The sequence below is a fragment of the Papaver somniferum genome, chromosome 10, assembly GCF_003573695.1.
Source record: "Papaver somniferum cultivar HN1 chromosome 10, ASM357369v1, whole genome shotgun sequence".
Taxonomy (NCBI): domain Eukaryota; kingdom Viridiplantae; phylum Streptophyta; class Magnoliopsida; order Ranunculales; family Papaveraceae; genus Papaver; species Papaver somniferum.
This window is the reverse complement of record NC_039367.1, coordinates 62954344-62974672: the sequence shown is the minus strand read 5'-3', so window position 1 is coordinate 62974672 and position 20329 is coordinate 62954344. Positions and strand designations below refer to the sequence as shown.

Below are 20329 nucleotides of genomic sequence, written 5' to 3'. Positions count from 1 at the left end.
GTAAGTTGCTGCATGACAATTCCCTAATTAGTATAATAAATTGCAACCCGGAATACTACCTACGAGAACCTAGTGAATCTCGTCGACTTAACTTTTGTATTACCATCACTGAAAGATAAGTTCTCAAGCTCAAATACATAAACATTACACCCTTAAAAAAAGTTCAGTTTTTAAGATTCATTTTCGATTGGCATACATATATGAGAAGACGATTTGTTTGGTGAAGTTCCCAAACTCTTTGACTTTGTTTAGTTCAAATGATATGACTAATGAACAAGAGTGGTTAAATTGCATATTTATATTGAAAACGTAACATAAAATTCAAAATATTCAATACAAGAAATCCAAAGGTTAGACCTGGTAAGAAAAACAAAGCACAACTCAGCTATGCTCACAAGTTTTAGTTATCCGGAATACTTAAAGAGCGCGACAATTCAAATGAGTTGCAGTCTCAACTTAATCTTCCTCAGAACTTCCCTCGCTACTATATTCACTACTGCTATCTTCCTGGTCAATATCAAGTTGTACATGCCGAACTTGAAATGGTTCAGGACCCTTAACTGGCATTGGAGGAGCACGACGTGGTTGTTGTTCCTCAACCTTACCCGGAACAATAGCATCCAATGGGGGCAACGGAACAGGGTCCCCTGGTTTCCATCCAGCTGGTGGAATAATTGGAAAATCAGCTGGCAATTCCACAGGCATCCCAGGTCGCCAACCTGATGGAATAGTAAGGTGTGGGGGGAGTAAACCTTGAACCGCTGCTAAATCACCAAGCTTATTATTCTCTGTGGCTAATCCAGGAGCCTCCACCAATGTCTCAATGGTCTTCTCATTACTTTCTATCTTAGGTAATCCAATATCAAGATCAGCGAAATTATACAATTGCGATGCACGCATTTGTTCTTCTTGTGGGGCAGGAGGAAGAGCTCCACGAAGCGGAGCTTGCCCCGCCCCAAATTCAGGTGGTGCGAATGTTGTGTAACTAATTCTATGAGCATAAGACAGTATATCATTCAATTTCAATGAAGTTGCAATACTAGTAGTGGTAGTAGTTGATGTCATTTCAGTATCATCAGAATTACCTTGTGATTTCGATCGTTTAGGTTGACGATAATCAGAGTAATCATCAACTAGAAGATCAAGAACATTTTCAGCTTCTTTAAGTTTATTTGCAAACCCAAGAATCACCGCATCTTTTGCTTTAATCTCTCGAGCAATTTTCTGTTTAGCATCTTGAAGATCAAGAATTTCTTGAAGCTCAGCAACCGATTCAAAGAGTTGAGTTTGAAGAGAAGTGAACAGCGAGATGATTTCTTTGGGAGAAGTAGGAGTAGAATCAAGTGGAGGTGGATTTAGGGTTAGGGTTTGAGAAGCTAAGAAAGTAGGAAGTGAACCACGAAAAGAAGTGAACCATGATGCTCGATTTGGGGAAACTTCAAAGAGTTTAGAAGCAAGAGAAGCCATTTGGAGGAGAAGAGATTGAGCTCTAGATAGAGGTGGAAGTAGAGAAAGTAAGGATGAAGAAGTTGTTGTTATTGTTGCTGTAGGTAATGTGATTGCAGATGGGGTTTGTTGTTGTTGTTGTTGGAAATGGTTCTGTGAATTGAGTTTAGGTGTTGCTGGGTTTGAGAATGATGGTGAATTAGGGTTTGTTAAACCTAATCTGGCTGGAGATTGGAGAATTTGAGGTGATTGATTCTGCAACATTTTTTCTATTCGGGGGGATTTTGTGGTTTTGATGAAGGGATAGTTCTGAGTTAGGGTCTTTTGAATTGCTAGATGCAGTGGTGAGAAGAAAAGATGCTGACTTGAATCTGGTTATGCTCAGTTCTGTTGCTCATGGAAGAATTCTCTCATTTTCTGGTGTCTAGTCTAGTGTTCAGAGGCTCGTTTGCAGTTATTATGAAGGGAAAGGAAGCCTGCCTGTTACATATGTGTGACAATTTTGGGCTCAATCACTCCGATCCAAACCATTAGGCTAACGCCTATGGTCTTCTAATCGGCAAAAATACGGTTTAGTCCAAAATTCCATGCAAATATACTAGTTAGTCCTAACCTATTCAACTAGGTACAAATTAATCTTTTTTTATTGAAAATACACAAATAACCTTCCTGCTTTACAATTTATTCGAAATATTTGCAATTTAGTCCAAAGTGACTCATGATGATGTCAGCGGTTTTAAATAATATATTAAAAAAATTGAAATCAATTTGTCTTTCGAACTGATTGTCCAAAATTCACAAACTTTATATATTCGGAAAGAACTTTCCGAGAGCTACAAAAAAAGTACCCATATGACTATATAATTCTGACTTTTAAAAATTCTTAATTTACATTGGTGTACAAACATGTACACTTCTACAAAAATCCAGAAAATCCAAAAACACCAGCTTGTACATTACACATAACTTAAATCATGTATATTACACACAACTTAAATCGTCCACCTAAGACAAATTTTAGCCTCATCCACGGAAGCGAATCCACTTAAATCTTGTTATTCAATAAGGCTCATCCTTGTGCGTACTAAAATCGTCATATCTGCTGCCAGTGTCTCACATGCACCTGATAATTTAACATGTTCATCCCCACAAACAAATGCAACTCTAATTCTTCTGCCACCTTCGCATGAATTACCCAGCGTAATCATGGGAAAATTCGACGTGTTTGCATTTGTTCCCATGAGCTCTTACACCTAAGCCTATTGAACCAGTTATAATATTTCTTCACTCTTCATAAAAAATATAGGTAATCAGATTAGTCCCTATAACAAACAAATTCAAAATAAACCCAAACATATTTTAATAATTTCACCATACAAAGGCACCTTCATAATACTAGTTGCAAGCTCTTATAGAACTAGGCACTCATTTGTTTCACAAAGATGGGCATATTTGTCATTTAGAGCTTGGTAAAAATGATAGGTATGTTTATTTTGGGGACGTTCAAATAAAAATAAAATATGCTTGTTTCTAGGATAAGAATGACAGTGATCCTAAAAATGGCTTGTTTCTAGGATGAGAATGAAAGTGAAATCAACCTGCACTCATCTTGTTATAGGCGCACCATTTTGTACACTTGTATTACTGATGCGCCATTATGTACAATTATAGAATGATGGTAACCTGAATGCCAAGAGACAATGTCAAGCTAAATCGGAAATTCTGCAAACGATGCACAACCAGAAAAGCATCTATTATTGCATTTAAGAAGATCACTAGCCTTACATTATAATTCTTCTGAGTATTATGTAAGACTAACTTGTTCTTGTATGTTTCCTTCTTCATTACCTTGGCCGCCAACATCTCAAAATCTTTCTCTTTTTTCTTAAAAATAACGTCCTGACATTCTATGGTCTTTCTGTGCATACAACCTGTGAGTAAGAAAAGAGTTCATCAAACACAAATTCAAAGAAAAACAAGAAACAGGGTCCGTAACGGTGGTAATAAAATGACATGCAGTAGTGCTAGAAACATAATGTTCTCAAAATACAACTAGGAAAACACTACTGAGCCTTGGCAAGATATGCTGCTTCAATATTTTGGCTTCGAGATAGAAAAACTAGCGAACACATATGAATACAATCACATATGAGAAATTCTAAATTGATACAAGTATGGTTAACACTTTTATAACCATGATGTTTGGTTGTATCAATATGTACACTGAAATTTGATTAGAAGTCCTAGAGTGGGCTATAATCTACACATATTATTTCTGTGACATGTGTACAACAATGTACACTTATATATTACAGGTGTACTAATATGTACACATGTAATTTTTTTGACAACAAACAATTAACGACTCTTAAATAGAAGTTGATCACTAATTCAGGTATACATAATTTGCTAAATCAATTCGAGTGGCCATTTATTTTGTTGTTAACATATACAAAGCTTAGGTACATGTTTAGAATGTCATGTGATATTCGTCACAATGGACAATCACAATTTGAGTTCAACTCACCAAAAGCAGACCTTCAGCAGCTTGATTGAGGTTAGGATCAGATGACAGCTTCTGGGGAGACCATTGTGGATATTCATCTCAATTCATTAGCTTGCTTACCCCTGGAAACCTATATTCATTTGGAGTTCCCAACAAGCAACCCTAGAATGTACCAAAAAAGATCAGTAAGTTATATTAACAATTAGAGAACAACCCAGAAGATCTGAGCCAAACACATGTCCATCTGAAATTTACTAAGTGCAACTATAAAATTCATTTCAGTCCAGACTTGTTATTTTGTTGAAGTTGGATTACTAAATTCATTTCAGGTGTACAACTATGTACACATTAACAATAAAAATGTGTATAATTATGTACACATGAAAACCTTAAGTGAAAATAGTCCTTGAAGCCTGCGAGACTTACTTTTTTAGAAAAATCTAGGATCTGCAGGTGGTTATTAACTATAAAGATTTATGTGTTAACACTTTGCAGACTCTAGTTGCCATCAAATTTTGCTAATCTACTATCATTACCTTAGTACGGGCAATGATTCCAGCTGCCATCAAATTCTACTATCTGCCACTTGTAGTGTTGTACCTAACCAGAAGTAGAAATATATATAACAACCAGTCAGCATGGTTTTCTTGGTTTGTTCACAGAAGGCTGAAAGCCATTTCCAAAGAAAAGGTAATAACAAAAGAGACTAAAAATATACCTTTAAGAAAACATTCGAGTATGGATTATTTAGAAACTAAAATGGACAGTGTGTACAATGGAAGTACTAACATGTATAGAGATTGATGTAATACTGTAGTAGGCAGACGAATTCTGTCACATATTCTACGGTAATAGACTAATATAGTAAAACGGGTAGAAAATAGATTTATCATCTGATACTAAGATGTGTTCGGTGACTCAAAAATTATTTTTGTGTAGCAAGGAATCCCAACTCTTCGCTTAGTGTCTAAACGAAGATACCTAGACAAGCAACGTAATCCACAATGACAAATAAATAAGCAGGACATCAAGCAACATAACGAAGTAATGGCATTTGTACTGCACTGCGTATAACTGGTGTACAATCAAATACACCTTGTGTAGGAAGTACAAAACAAACAAAAGTAAATGCATGTAACTGGTGTACAAGAAAATACACCTTATAGAGCTAGTAAAAAATATGTAGTACACATAAAATACACTTTGTATAGCCAGTACAAAAATTTACCTTGCCTTAGTAGAAGTCTCCAACAAACCTCCTCTAAACCTTCTTGCATTCTCCACTGCCAGATTCCCTAGCCTTAAACTGTCCTACAAAATTCTCCTAAGCAACACTAGAAATCCTCCTTAGTTCACCAGGGCTAGTACCTTTCTGATCATCAAAATTCAAAAAAAAAAAAAAAAATCAAAGGGTTTCAATGAAAGTATAGGTACACATGGCATATACATAAATTCCTTTCAAATGCAAATATATCTAACAACGTTCACAACGTATTCAGACACAACTAAGAAACCATGTGTACGCAAAAAAAATGAGTTAAAATGTCATAACAGTTGAAAGCATCACTTGGTTCCCCAATTATGAAATTACAGCTGCATGTTACTATTGAATGCCGCTATTAACGTAATCTGATACTTTATTCAAAATTAAACTTGAATAAAAAAATATTAATAATTAGCATGTGTACAACTATGTACACATTAACAATCCACAGGTTTACAATTATGTACACTCTTCAACGGTATACAAATACGTAGATATTGACAATAAAATGGTGTACACCTATGTACATGTTAACAATATATGACGTGCACGTCCCTACAGGGGGAATGAACACAAACTAATACTTCAGAGATGAAGAGGTACCTGATGTATATATGCTTGATATTGTTCCCTCCACCAGGCGTAGAAACAAAATGGAGAGCTCTATAAAGTCAGGCACTGTGTATAAACATAATCCTGGGTTAAAATTTTGTTCCTGTAATTAAATTTGGATATTTTACTTCACTAATTTCCAAGTAAAAGAAGTAACGATTAAAATCTATGCTGGAAAAGCTCAAAACTGGTCTGCTCGTATTTTTTATCTAGTATCTATTCACAAAACTCATTTACTGAAAGTTACGGATTCTTCCAAATAAAAGAACTGTGGAAGTTAGAATCATAAGTTAGACAAACATGTGTTTTCATTGACGTCCCCCTCCTCGCTTAAACTATGAAGATGGATCAAGTGAATTCCAAAAGCATACACAAAGAACCAAGTTGACTGTAGCTAGAAAAGAGAGAAGAAAGATGTTATTTCCGCTATTTAGCGAGGTAAAAATGGTATGTGCTAGTATATCTAAATATTAGAATGCTATTTCCACTCAGGATTGGACATTTCCAGCAACAAGGTTTTGATGATTTTATGCATGTCTCTGAGTATTTCCAGCAAGTATTTTTTATTTATGTTCTTAAGAAATATGAGTAAAAGCGACCGTCTTAGCGTTTCAAACAAGATCCAATTCCTAATTAATATGTGTACAATTACGTACACATAAAAAATAACCAGGTGTACAACTGTGTACACATTAATGTACAACATGTGTACACATATGTATACATTAAAAATCCACATGTGTACGATTATATACACATTAATAACCAATAATAAATTACTTAAAATAAAGATCACTCGCATAAGCCAAAATGCAATATTTGATAATTGTTCATGTAAATGAGAAGAAATCTAGCCCATCTAAGAGGAGAGAAAAACTGCTCATCTTCATACATAAAAAATTCAGAAAGTGTTGGTTAAATTTTACTGAATATATTAATATGTACAATGGGAAAATGACGGAAAATGCGACCTAATGGCAAAGTTACCAATTGTTAATACTTATAATGTCTAATGTCTGCTATAAAGTGTTAACTTAATGAACAAACAATCAAGATCGTAAAAGAATATTACTTACCCATTTACCAGGGTAGAGGGAACGATAATATTTGGAGAACTTGTCACATTCACCAGCCTCTTCACCTTTGGAAGCAACACATCTGCATGTTATAATAAAAAACGACCATTGTTTATTTAACGAAATATAGTAAAATAAATATTGACTAGAATGTAGAATAGGCACACAGAATAAACAGTACGGAAAAACTCGATGTAGCGAGTATTTATGTTGTGCAAGGCGTCGCCAAGGCGTCAAAGTGGCCTTATTTTCCACTGGGCGCCATGCAGTTGGCTGGGCATTAAAGTAGTATTTTTCTTTAAAAAAGGAAAAAAAAATATTTACAAAATCTTTATCATTAAGTTATACGTTAATATTTGAAAATCCCAACTGATTATGTTAAGAAACATATCATTGCTAGTTGTTTTCATTAATATTTTGATTTAAAAAAAGGAAAAAAGATCTTTCCAAATCCTCTGAAGATCTTCAGCCTTTAGTTTTATAAGCTAATATAGTCTAAGCTAATTTTGTTAAGAACATATCATTTATTAGTTGCTTTTGTTAATTATTATGATATATTCCTGCAATTAATATTAATATATAGAAATCAGGGAAACTTATGTGAGAAGAACTATAGTTGTATACGCCGTGCCTCATCGCGGCTCGGGTTTTCACACCCGACGCCGTGTTGCGCCTTACGCCTTGTACAACACAGGCGAGTAAAACAATGTCTAGACTGATTTGTTCTCGGGAATCGAAAATCAACATGTGTCGTTTTCAATTCAAACAAAGAGAATAAATCATAAGAATATCAGCCCACATGAGGATTGAAAAACAAGGATAAAACATATGCTTTTGAACCGCCAAAAAACAAACTAAAGTGATCTATTCTTCTGGAGAAGAAACAACAAAACCAATGAGCAAAAACATAATTTCTTAATCCCATATATTCACGAGTTCAAGACTATAATTTCATCTTGAAGGGAGAGATTCAGCATAAACACTATCCAAAAGATTTCACAAGGCTATATAGCATGTTTTTCGTAGTCTACTAAATGCAATCTTTAAATTAAAGTCGTTACAACTTTTAAGAACATAGAACAATTAAAACAGGTCCAAAATCCATATTAAATTGAATCTGATTAGAAACATTGGACCACTAACAACCACAACAAAATCAATTCAACCTTAGTAAACCAAATAATCAAACATCTTATGAGCAAAAATAAAATGAAGATACAAAAATAATATGTGTCTTTTCTATGATCTAGTACGTAATTACCTTGTCATGTATTTGAGAAGGTTGTTGAAGAAGCTTCGTTCAGAATGTTCACCATAAAAGTGAGTTGCACTGTCTTCATCTAATTGAATAGTCGTCTCAAGGACAATAATGCAATCCAGAAACATCTTCTTTATCGTTTGTGTCTAGCTGCCAGAAACACCATCTGGTTTCATCATCGCCAGCGTCTTCTCCTTCTCGATAGTTGTTCCATATCTACAAAATCAAAAATCAAAACCATAGATTGAAGTTCTGAAATCTGATTTCGTGAGTTTATATCGAAATGATAATGAAGATGTATAAATTAAAGTAAATAGAAATTAAAACCTGAACCTGATAAGTAGAGAGATCGATATGAATAAGAAGAGAATCGAAGAAATCTTCTTCATCGCCACAAAAAAATCCAGAGAAGATGAAGAATTAAAATGGAATCTCATCAACTTTTCTCCTCGATTGCGAGTTAATCTTCAAATATATGTACTAATAATAACCATTTGTTTGATTCTCATATTAAAGTTTCAGCAGTCAGAGAGATTAGGTTTTACTTTTCAGGATTTCTTCTCTGCTCTATAAAGCTCTCTCGACATGAAAATGAAGAAATAAAAATTGCGTTAGTAAAAAATTATACGGGACGGGTATTTTTGTCAACAAAAAAATGTTGTTTTGGACTAAGTCGTTCATGAAAGGACGGACTCGTTCGAGATTGGGCAGATTTGTACCTCTTAGTACTAGGCTTGAGGGAGAAGGACTAGATTGTCCAAAGCCCATTAATTTTGGGACTAAACGTCAATTTCTACCTTCTAATCTAGCAGCTAGATTGGTCATCCACATCAGTTATGGCAACCTCCTAAGTCCTATGGCATTTCTAATCTAGCAGCGAAACGCTGAATAGAACAGAGATGACCGCTGAATCAAACATTGTCACATGATTTTATTTTCCAAACAACTAATCATTATCATTTCTCTCTCCATCTTTTTCCTCCCTCTCCCTCTTTTTCCTCTCTCTCTCTCGCTTTTTTTTCTCTCTCTCTATCACGTTCTCTCTAAACATTTAGTAAAAAGTATGGAGCGTTGAATGGTTCAGCGTTAAAGTTACTTTTTGAGCACAGAATAGTTCAGCATTTCAGTCTCGCTGCTAGTTGAACTGCGAGCAAATGCTAAGAGAGAGAAGTAGACAGAAGTAGTATTAACTTTTTTCCCACACTTTTTTCTTGATTTGCAACACTTTTTGACCAATCTAGCAGCTCAATTTAGCCCATAGGGGTTAGACTTAAGGAAACCTATGTCACTACTTTAGACACTGTTACTATAGTCTTACTTTGTTTTGTATATAGCGTTTCTTTCCAAACCTTGGATCATATGTAATTGTGAGAAGAGATGATGTTGTTGTTTGACAATCTTCTCACATTCAATTTCATTTCTTCATTTCAATTCATATTACAGAAAGAGACATTTTCAGACTATATAAGCAGACTCAATCGATGACCTTCTCAACCGGTAGGTAACGTACAGATTAACTGTCATCTTGCAGTTATCACACGTACAGTAGACACGGGCACATGTTGACATACACATATACTTAGATTCTTTAACATGCACACTCCCCCCCCCCCCCCCCCCCCCCCCCCCCCCCCCCCCCCCCCCCCCCCCCACCCCCACACACCCCGCGCCTCCCACTCCTGCAAGTCTAGGGTCTATGGAAGCAGAGACACTGAGCTTGTCTCGCAAAGTAAATAAATTATTTGTGAAGATATCTGTTATTTGATCTTGAGTCGATAGAAAACGCACATCCAAGCCTTTGATGCCACAAGATCCCTGACATATTGAAAAGCTATCTCTATATGTTTCATTATATTATGAAAAACGGGATTAGTTATCAAGTAAGTAGCTCCCATATTGTCACACAACTGAACAAGCCACTCTTACAGAGGAGAATTGCAAATCATGAAGTAGAGGCTGAACCCACACAAGTTCAGATGTACCATCAGCCAATGCCCTATATTCAACAGATGTAATTGATCTGGAGACAGACTTTTTTTCCTTGAGCACCATGAAATCAAGTTTAGACTAAGAAAAATTGTCATTCCAGCTATAGACCTTCTATCTGCCGTGTCACCATCCCAGTCTGCATCAGAATATGCCTGCAACTGTAGAGAGAAGGATCTTTTTAATTGCAGAGCATGTGTGAGAGTACCTTGTAAGTATTTAGGGAATGCGTTTCACAGCTGACCAATCAGCATCAGATGAGGTTTGTATATGAAAAGCTCTGTTAACAGCAAAAGCTATGTCTAGTCGTGTAAGAATTTCATACTGAAGGGCACCCACTGTGCTTCTAGACAAAACAAGATCCTAAAAAGGAGTAGTAATAGCTGCAGTTGTAGGATTGGAGATATGAGTGGTGCAAGACTTAGTAGTATTCATCTTAGATTACATTAGCAGATTAGAGATATGTTTCTCTTGAGACAATAAGACACCAATAGAGTTTTTAGTTTCCTGGATACCTAAGAAAAATGCAGCTCACCCAAATCCTTGATAGCAAATTGATTACTCAAAGCTGAAATCAACTGATCAATTGCAGAAGGAGAGCTTTCTATCACCAGAATGTCATCTACATAGATGAGAATATAAAGAAAATAAGAACTGGTCACCTTGAAGAAAGGAGATGTGTCAGTATTAGAAGAATTAAAACCATTTTTGACAAGAAACTGACTCAGTTTTCAAACCAAGCTCTTGGAGCTTGTTCTAAACCATAAAGAGACCTTTGAAGCTTGCACACATGATTTGGAAGCAGCTTGTGAGCATATCCTGGTGGTTGAATCATGAACACATCCTATGATAAATGGCCACACAAAAATACATTTTTGAAATCCAATTGCTTGATTTGTCATTTCTTGTAAAGAGAAATGGAAAATATTATCCTTACAGTAGTTAGTTTGACTACAAGACTGAAAGTATCCTGATACTCATTTTCTTCTACTTGATTATATCCCTTTGCAATAGTCTTGCCTTGTATCTTTCAGTAGAACCATCAACTATTTTCTTAATCCTGAAAATCCTGCTACAACCTATCTCATTTTAACCACTAGAAGCCAGTACCAATTTCCAAGTACCATTTTGTAATAAAGCAGTGATTTCTTCATCCATTGCAGCTCTCCACCTAGGATATTTACAAGCTTTAGTATGATAGGTTGGTACTGTAATATCTTCACACATAGACTAAACTTCAGAGGCATACACTCTTGATATTGGTTTAAAAATACCCAATTTACCCTTATTGTCATAGAGTGGGTATTTGAAATAGCATGAGAAGTAGCAGTAGAAGAAGTAGGTAAAGTGACAATATGAACATCTTCAAAGTAAAACTTGTAACTTGAGGTGTAACAGAAACTTGTATAGTAGATAATGGCACATCCACTTCATTTGAAATAGCACCTGAAGTTATAGGCTGAACTGACATTGTAGACAGTGTTGCATTACTAGAATAATCACATTTGAACAAGCTTGCATAAGGAAATTCATTGTCTACAGATATTACATTTCTGGATATGATAATCTTGTTGGTATTATGATTAAAGTACCTGTAACCTTTGTGCATATGACTGTAACCCAAAAAAATATATTTAACAGACCTTGTTTCTAGTTTACGATGATTGAAGTTTCTCAGGCATGGATAACAAGCACATCCAAAAGTGTGTAAGAAGGAAAAATCAGTTTATATGTTCGGAGCCGCAGTACATGTACCCAGTACACGTACCGTCGTAGCTATAGTTAGACAACGAATTTTTGATATGCATACCCGGTATCCATACCATAAAAAATTTGTTGACTCGTGAACCAGGAAGGCGCGCATACCTAGTATGCAAACCGGAAAAGATCTGTTGGTTTCTAAACTGGAAAGGTGCGCATACCCAGTATGCAAACCGGGAAAGTCTGTGGATTCCTGAACCCTTTTTTGTCTTGAGAGTATACAAACCTGGTACACGTACCATGAGAAAAATACTCATGAACATGAATATAGTACACGTACCAGGTACATGTACTTACCCTCTCGAATATTTCAAATACATCGTAATTATTTATGTGAGATAATCGACATTTGAACAATTCTCTAAAAACGCTATCTAGACATGATTGATCACATTTGTGACTCAAGATTAAAATCTTAAAGTGTTATATGAAAATGGTTAAGCTTATCGTTCGACTGGCTAGTTTCGGCTAACCTTTCATGAAAGTGATTGTACACGGTTTGGTTACGGGTCATCCTAACCAGACTGTATATTCTATTATGTTATTCTCAAGTGAAGTTTTTCATCTAACAATGATTACTAATTGCTTGATTCCAAAGTTACCTTAGCTTAAATCTAAAACAACCTTGACCTTGGAAATATTTATAAGGAAAACCTCAAGCAATTAGGATCTTTGAATACCTAACATTATTCTTATGTGTCCTAGATGCAAACTAGAGTCGTCCTCTCCTTTAAACCTTTTTAAGTTTGGCGACTAAAAAGGCTTCACCCAGGGATTCGTGAAGCCAGGTCCAACTTTTTTTTGACAGTTCGTGTATCCTGATCTTGATATTGATTGTTGAGCCTTTATCTCCAACGAGCAAGATAGATAAAAATCACAAAGTTTATTCGTCTCAGACTTTGTGATTCCACAAGTATCTACTTGTGAGGTAAATAATAATTTAGGTTGCTCTCCGGGAGTCATAAGACTGGATTTTGAGGTTTGCTAGACTTTGTCTATTACAATCGATTTGCTATCTCTCCTTGATCTTTGATCAAAACAGAAATCACATATAGGCTTATCTGCGGGAGGCATATTGGTTTAACGTCTTCAATTGAGTTAAAGCAACTCTTAGGCTGTAAAGGACGTCAGCTAAGGGAATCAATTGCGCAAAATCTTACGATATTCAAGAAGCGTAAGGAGCGCGACTATAACTGAATCACCATGATGGTAAGTCGGTCTCAATTACATTCCAGTCCGAAGTTTTGATACCAGGCTAGTGTCTGTAGCGTCTTAATACAGTTTGGTGTTCAAATCTGTACTAAGTTCCGGGATTTTTCTGCACTTGTGGTTTCCTTATTAACAATATTTCTGGTGTCTGTGTTATTTCTTTTCCGCATTATATTGTTTATTTATATAATTGAAATATAACATGTTATACGTAAAATAAATCAAAGTAGATACGCGTCCATCTTAATTGTTGGACACGACTTGATTGCTCTTGGATATTGATCTTTGGTATCGTCCAAGTACTCTCACGGTATTATCAGGTTCATGGACTTGTCTCTGTTTACATATTGATTGTGAAAGAAAGAGAGATGAACTCTTGATATAATTCCTTATTGAGATTCATTAAGTTGTAACTCTCGGAATTGTATTTGGGTTAAGTTAGTGCATACAGGTTTCCTGCGAAAAAGTTGGTGGTGTATTTTGGTATTCCCGCATTTTCAATTGGTATCAGAGCAGGAAAACACACAAAGACCTAATAAGTTTGTGTTTGAAGCAATCTGACTATATGGACAGAAGAGCAATCTCGATAAACGTACCGTCGGCTCTTCATGGCACAAATTACTTATGGTGGAAAACTCTTATGTGTTATTTTCTACAAGCTCGTGACTTCCAAACATGGAAACTTATTGTAAAAGGATTTAATGTTCCAACAGTTGTTAGAGACGCATTATTGAGAAAGATATACCAGCATAAAATAAAACCGAGATAGATGCTGCAAAGCATAATTCAAACGGGTTAAACGCTATTATTCACGACATAAACCAAGATCTTCAGCACCATATGACTTCGTTCTCTAAGTCAAAAGATGCTTGGGATACCTTAGAAACCGTATTCGAATGAAATACCCCGGTAAAAGAAGCTAGGCTTCAAAACCTGAATTCTGACTGGGAAAATATTTGTATGTATGATGAAGATTCGTTTGATGAGTTTAATCACAAAGTATCTGAAATTGTTAATGCATATTATGCGTTAGGTAAGGTTATTCCTGAAAAGGACATTGTGATGAAAATTCTCCTATCTTTACCGGTAAGATACGAGTCTAAGAAACATGTCATCATGGAAGGAAATAACCTTGCAACACTTTCCAGAAATACATTGGTTGGAAAGTTAAAGATCTTTGATCATGAACTGCAATTCAAAGTGATAGACACATTTTTGTGTCTAAGTTGTCCTCAATTTTCTGTATTGTTGGTACTCGATTTTGTACTTATTATGGTGTTTTACGTGTGTGTAGGTATTTTTGGGCAATAAACATTTTTTGAAAAATCGGCTCGAAAAGTTGTCTAAAGTACCTGGAGGAATTGTTATTGACACCCACAGTTTGGATAAGGGGAACCCCAAGGTCACCCCTCAAGGAAGCTACTATTCGCACCCCCTAATCTGGATAGGGGGCAACCCTTCATCTTAATTTGAATTCTGAAAAGTAGCGGGAAATCCAAGTTTCAACTGCCAGAATTAGGGTTTGCGATTTGAGCTTGTTGCAATGAGACTAAAAGGCTGAAATTAATTGGGTCTACTCATATGGGCTAGACAGGGATGATGTATGTGTTGGTTGCGATCCAATCCACAAACTAAGAACCCGACCCAAAATAACGAATTAACGCTCCCAAACGTGCCCTTAGGCCTTTACAAGGTGTGAATACACGTTTCCCATTTGATAAGTTCGTGTACCCAGTCCACAAACTTCAAATTCCAGCAGAAAGTTTCGGAAATAAGTCTGCGAACTCGGTTCGCAAACCCAGTTCGCGGACTTCACTGTCTTAGGTATTCAATAAAAACAGTTTGGCCACAACTTCTTCATCCGAACTCGGAATGACCTCATTATTTTTGCATTCTTTATATCTTTCAATTCTATTCAAGATGATGATGAGAAATCCTTAATTTGAATGAGTTAAGATCGGTCTTTGGCCTGAGTCTTGATTTTGAGCGTCTTGCTCCTTTTCGTCGCACTTCTTCCACTTGTCTTGGACTTGGGCACTTGGATTCTTGGAATACTTCTCTTCCTAGCTCTTTTCAGCACTTTATAGCTCCTTTTTGGATGATTCACCTAATTGAGACAAATAAGAAAAAACAAAAGTAATAATACGAAAATATGCAAGAATAATAGCTAAAACAAGTATGGAATGGACATTAAAATCATATGAATGATGCACTTATCAGATACCCGCTTGCATCTTCCTTTTATTGTTCGCACTGTCTTTCCTCATGGAGCTGTTGAGATCGAGACACCAGATAGTAGTAGTTCTTCGAAGGTTAACGGTCAGAGATTGAAACCCTTTTTAGAGCCCTTTCCTACAGGTAATGCTGAGGAGGTCCCTCTGGAGGACCTTGTTTACCCTCGATTTACCATCGAGGCGGTTTGTATGTTGTATATTATTTTCTTCCTTAATCTCCATAGAAGGATTGTTACGCTTGAAAATGCGTGGGTCTAACAACCTCACCCAATATTTCGATTAGCAATCTGTATGGACTAACTCGAATATACTTTTAAGAGAATCAACTAGACAGTCAGACTCAATCTTAATAAAAAGTATATCAAGGAGTTAATATCTCTATCTCTCGATTTGATCCATACTCAAACAAATAGAAATATGTGAGTCTTTATCAAATACAAGAGATATAAACTTGGATGGTACCAAAGACCAATATCCAAGGATCAATCAATTTCCAATCAACAACCAAAGGTTGGATTTCACAATTGATCGATACAACGCACAACCTGTGATATTTTAATTATCTAACAAAATATAATGCAGAATAGAAACAACACAGACACCAGAAGTTTTGTTAACGAGAAAACCGCAAATGCAGAAAAACCCCGGGACCTAGTCCAGATTGAACACCACACTGTATTAAGCCGCTACAGACACTATCCTACTACAAACTAACTTCGGTCTGGACTGTATTTGAACCGTAATCAATCTCACACTGATTCAAGGTACAGTTGCGCTCCTTACATCTCTGATCCCAGCAGGATACTACGTACTTGATTCCCTTAGCTGATCTCACCCATAACTAAGAGTTGATACGATCCAAAGTCGAAGACTTTAATAAACAAATCTGTATCACACAGAAAAGTCTACGATAATAGATAAATCTGTCTCCCACAGATAAACCTAAGAGTTTGTTCCGTATTTTAATAGAAATCAAGGTGAACAGGAACTAATTGATAATCCGGACTTATATTCCCGAAGAACAGCTTAGAATTATTAATCACCTCACAATAATCTTAATCGTATGGTAGCGAAACAAGATATTGTGGAATCACAAACGATGAGACGAAGATGTTTGTGATTTCTTTTTATCTTGCCCTATCAGAGATATAATCTCAAGTCAATTATTCAATTGAACTCGTACGATAGAAAATGACAATATCAGATCACTCAACTATAATAGAAGTAGTTTCGTCTGGCTTAACATCCCAATGAAGTCTTTCAGTCGTTAACCTACAAGGTCTCGAGAAGAAACCTAAGGTTAAAGGAGAATCGACTCTAGCAAAACCAACTAGTATCACACAGGAGGTGTGGGGATTAGTTTTTCCAGTTGCTAGAGTTCTCCCTTATATAATTTTCAATTCAGGGTTTGCAATCTATGTTAGCTTAGTAACAAAGCATTCAATATTCATTGTTAGATGAAAACCCTGATTCAACCAAGCTAATATCTTTCAACCGTTAGATCGAAACCTAGCTTGTCACACACAAATGAAATGTATTTCATTTAGGTTTGAGTAACCGTACCTAAACGTGTACACTTAGTTGGTTCACAAATAGTTAACCAATGGTTAGCCATATGAGCAACTCCATTAACTGTATTCATCTTTCTCATAAACTAGTTCAAATGACTCATAAGAACTAGTTGACGAGTTGTTCAATTGCTTAGGTATTTATTCATAGACACAATTGAAAAAAAATCGGTTTGATTCATTTGAATCAATTCATGAACAATATAGCCACGGTTTGCAAAGATTGCATTACTTATAATTTATTTTTTTAAGTTCATGAACTACCAATTTGAGAAATAACCAGCTTAGTTACGCGTACGGGTATGCGTACCTTAGCTACCGGATTTGAGTTGGCTTTGGTTTTTCAAACTCAGCAGAATTTTTCGGGTAGAAAAGTTCCGCCAGTACGGGTACGCGTACCTAAGGTGACTGGTTTATGAGTTCGTAAACTCCAAAGTCAGCAGAATTTTCCGGGAGGAAAAGTTCCGCCTGTACGCGTACGGGTACGTGTACCCAACCTGTCTCCTTCACCAATACCGTATGCACACATATGCACACACTTGGTTTCCGGTACATGGATTTATACACTTGTTGATGATGGATTTTCGACAAAGGTCAAAATCGTAAAATCATGATACTGCATGTTTCTGACATGGCTTCAGGCATGTGACGATTCATATTTTACGAGCCATGATGAATATGTTTCTCGAAAGGCCTCCACTAGCTGAGCATTCAATGCCTCGCATTTCATCATGCCCTCTATGTAGAATAACATAATTGGGTGGTTCTCCGTAAGATTGAGAGCAATAACGCCTTCAGGACGTCGGTGACACTCGTTGTTCCCTGACTATGTAGAGATACCGTGTATAGATCCAGGCGGTTCTCCGTAAGATTGAGAGCATTAATGCCTTCAGGACTTCGGGAACACTCGTTGTTTCCTGACTATGCACCTTTCAGAACGAGTATGACGCTTTAAATAGCTAATATCCCTTCTGCAATAGATTAATTCTACCGTGACATTCTCCACTGAATTCCTAGAAGATAATCTAGTTTATCTCATTACTCCGATTTCATGATCAAATCCACGGTTGATCTCATGGAATGGTAATAGATAATCTCATTACTCCGATTTCATGATCGAATCCACGGCTGATCTCATGGAATAGTAATAGATAATTTCATTACTCTGATTCTATGGTCAAATCCACGATCCCGTGGAATGGTAATACTCGTTTTATTATTCCGAATTCATGGTTGAATCCACGGCTGATCATATGGATTGATAATAAATAACTACTCACTTTTATTACTCAGTTTCATGAATTAGTAATAAATACTCAACAACCGGGCATCTGGACTATCACTGAGTAAGCCCCATAAAATTGTGCAAGTGTACTCAACAATGATGCACGAACGAGCATTCAAAAATATGGACAAATTAGGAATCCTACATGGAATAGGAGAGAGAAAATCTTATTAAAATAATAAAGTGGCGCCTAGGGGATCGGGCCCGCCGGCCGACCGGTCATGTCGTCGTGGCAGGTCCCCCACGCCCTTTTTTCTTTATTTTAATTATGTTATTATTTTCATGAACTCATGAAAACTCCTTTATTCTAGCAATTTTCCTTGTTTGAGAAAAACTCATGGTTTCTCCATATTTTCATGGTTTCATGAAAAGTAATAAAAATAAGGAAAGGTGTTGCGGGACCATGCAACCTAGCCGACTGGCCATGCCCTAGACGTGGCCGGTCCCACACCTTACAATCCCTAGTCTTTCATAATTATTATTTCCCTCATCTCATGAAACTCCTCCGTTTGAGCAAAATATCATGATTTCTTCATATTTTCTCAAATATTACTCAAACCATGAAAAAGCCAAAAACCCAGATGGCCACATGACCGACTAGGCTACTCACGCTAAATATTGAAATATCATTATTTTAATATTTTCCAAATTTTGATCAAACGAGCAAAGGTTCTACTTGCTCATTCGAGCAAAATCAAGAATTTCAGTCAAAGATCGAACTCTTTTGAAAATTCAAAATATTGCTCAAACGCATATCAGAAAATACCGAAGATCTCAGGGCTGAGACACGGACATTATGGTGACACATGCATGCTTCCTTGACCGAGCAAGGCCGTCCCTGAGGCTTGCAAGGAGCCGGTCCCACACATTCTTATAATTTTGACCTAATTTGCTCAATTGCTCATAGTGGGTCCAAACTCTTTCCAACCAACTTGGAATATGCTCAAACGACCATCTGTCGGTCCCACGACCACAAAGGGACGGTTTTTTGCCCTCTTGGTCGGTCCCTCACTTTTCCATAATTAGGTTTTATCACCTAATGCTCAATCGAGCACTATTTCAATGAATGATGAAACCGACATTTAATCATCATTCTTTCACCAACTGGCCAACTAAGGACCCGGTGCACACTCACTCGAGCACTTGGGTCGGTCCCTCCCTCATTCCATGTGGTCGGTCCCTCCCTCACTCATGATTTATTTTCAACAATTCATCAATTGACGAACAATTGATCAAAAATTAGGGTTTTTGAACAAACGCTCCACAAAATCATCATTCTGAGCAAGTTCAAGCACTAATAAATTTATGTTGATCCAACAATCAAAATCTGAATTAGTTATATAATGTTTGGTAGTCTACCAATATTTTAATTAATATTTTATTGGGTCACGTTACCGATAAATAATCCGTCGAATTGAGCAATACTTGCTCAGTTGCTCGAATATTGATCTAACTATCAATATTCAGTAATTCGTCGAGTCGAGCAATATTTGCTCAGTTTCCCGAATTTACAGTATTTGCTCAGACGAGTAATATCAACATAAGAACATGTATGTTCAATCCATGAATCACTGAGCATTCGTCACTCATGCTTAATTCAACAAAACTAGATTCACTGTCTAATCAGTCAACAACTGACTAATTAACACACGTCTGTCATGAAGACTCCACGATTTGTAATACATCAATCATGTCACATGGGGGGATATCAATTAGGGTTTTGGTAGGGAGGCCTACGGCACGTGGATTCATCCACGATGAGAAATGTGAGTAAGTCGTGCAACGGTTGAAGGAGTTAGCAAAGTAGTGGGTGGACGGTTAACCAAGTCTCTGCACGACCTGGAACTGGTTTCACCACAATCTTCCACTTCCCCACTCTTTCACTCAAGAAACCGTCACACTTACAGGGATCAAGGTGTTTACTATTCTAACAATATAACTAAGTCTCTAAATCCATGATTGAGAAGACAACATCCATCTACACAGAATTTCTCGAGCAATTACTCTCAAGAATTCGTCAATCTCCCAGAACTTATTCGAACTCATCAGTTCATAGAAAACTTGCAGAAACCTTCAACACATCCACAATCCTTGATCATCATTGATCCCACACAATTCTCAACT

At 36.5% G+C, this 20329-nt stretch overlaps 1 protein-coding gene across 1 annotated transcript; it reads right to left on the bottom strand.

The window, feature by feature from the left end:
• Positions 1-280: 280 nt before the first annotated feature.
• Positions 281-1915, bottom strand: LOC113318862 (mediator of RNA polymerase II transcription subunit 4-like). The gene has a single exon (XM_026567141.1). It carries the CDS (start codon positions 1708-1710, stop codon positions 457-459), a length of 1254 nt encoding a protein of 417 aa, XP_026422926.1. The 5' UTR covers positions 1711-1915; the 3' UTR covers positions 281-456.
• Between the last annotated feature and the right edge of the window lie 18414 nt (positions 1916-20329).

Excerpts from the sequence above, each read along its gene's own strand:
- LOC113318862 (XM_026567141.1), bottom strand. The coding sequence starts at position 1,710 with ATGTTGCAGAATCAATCACCTCAAATTCTCCAATCTCCAGCCAGATTA.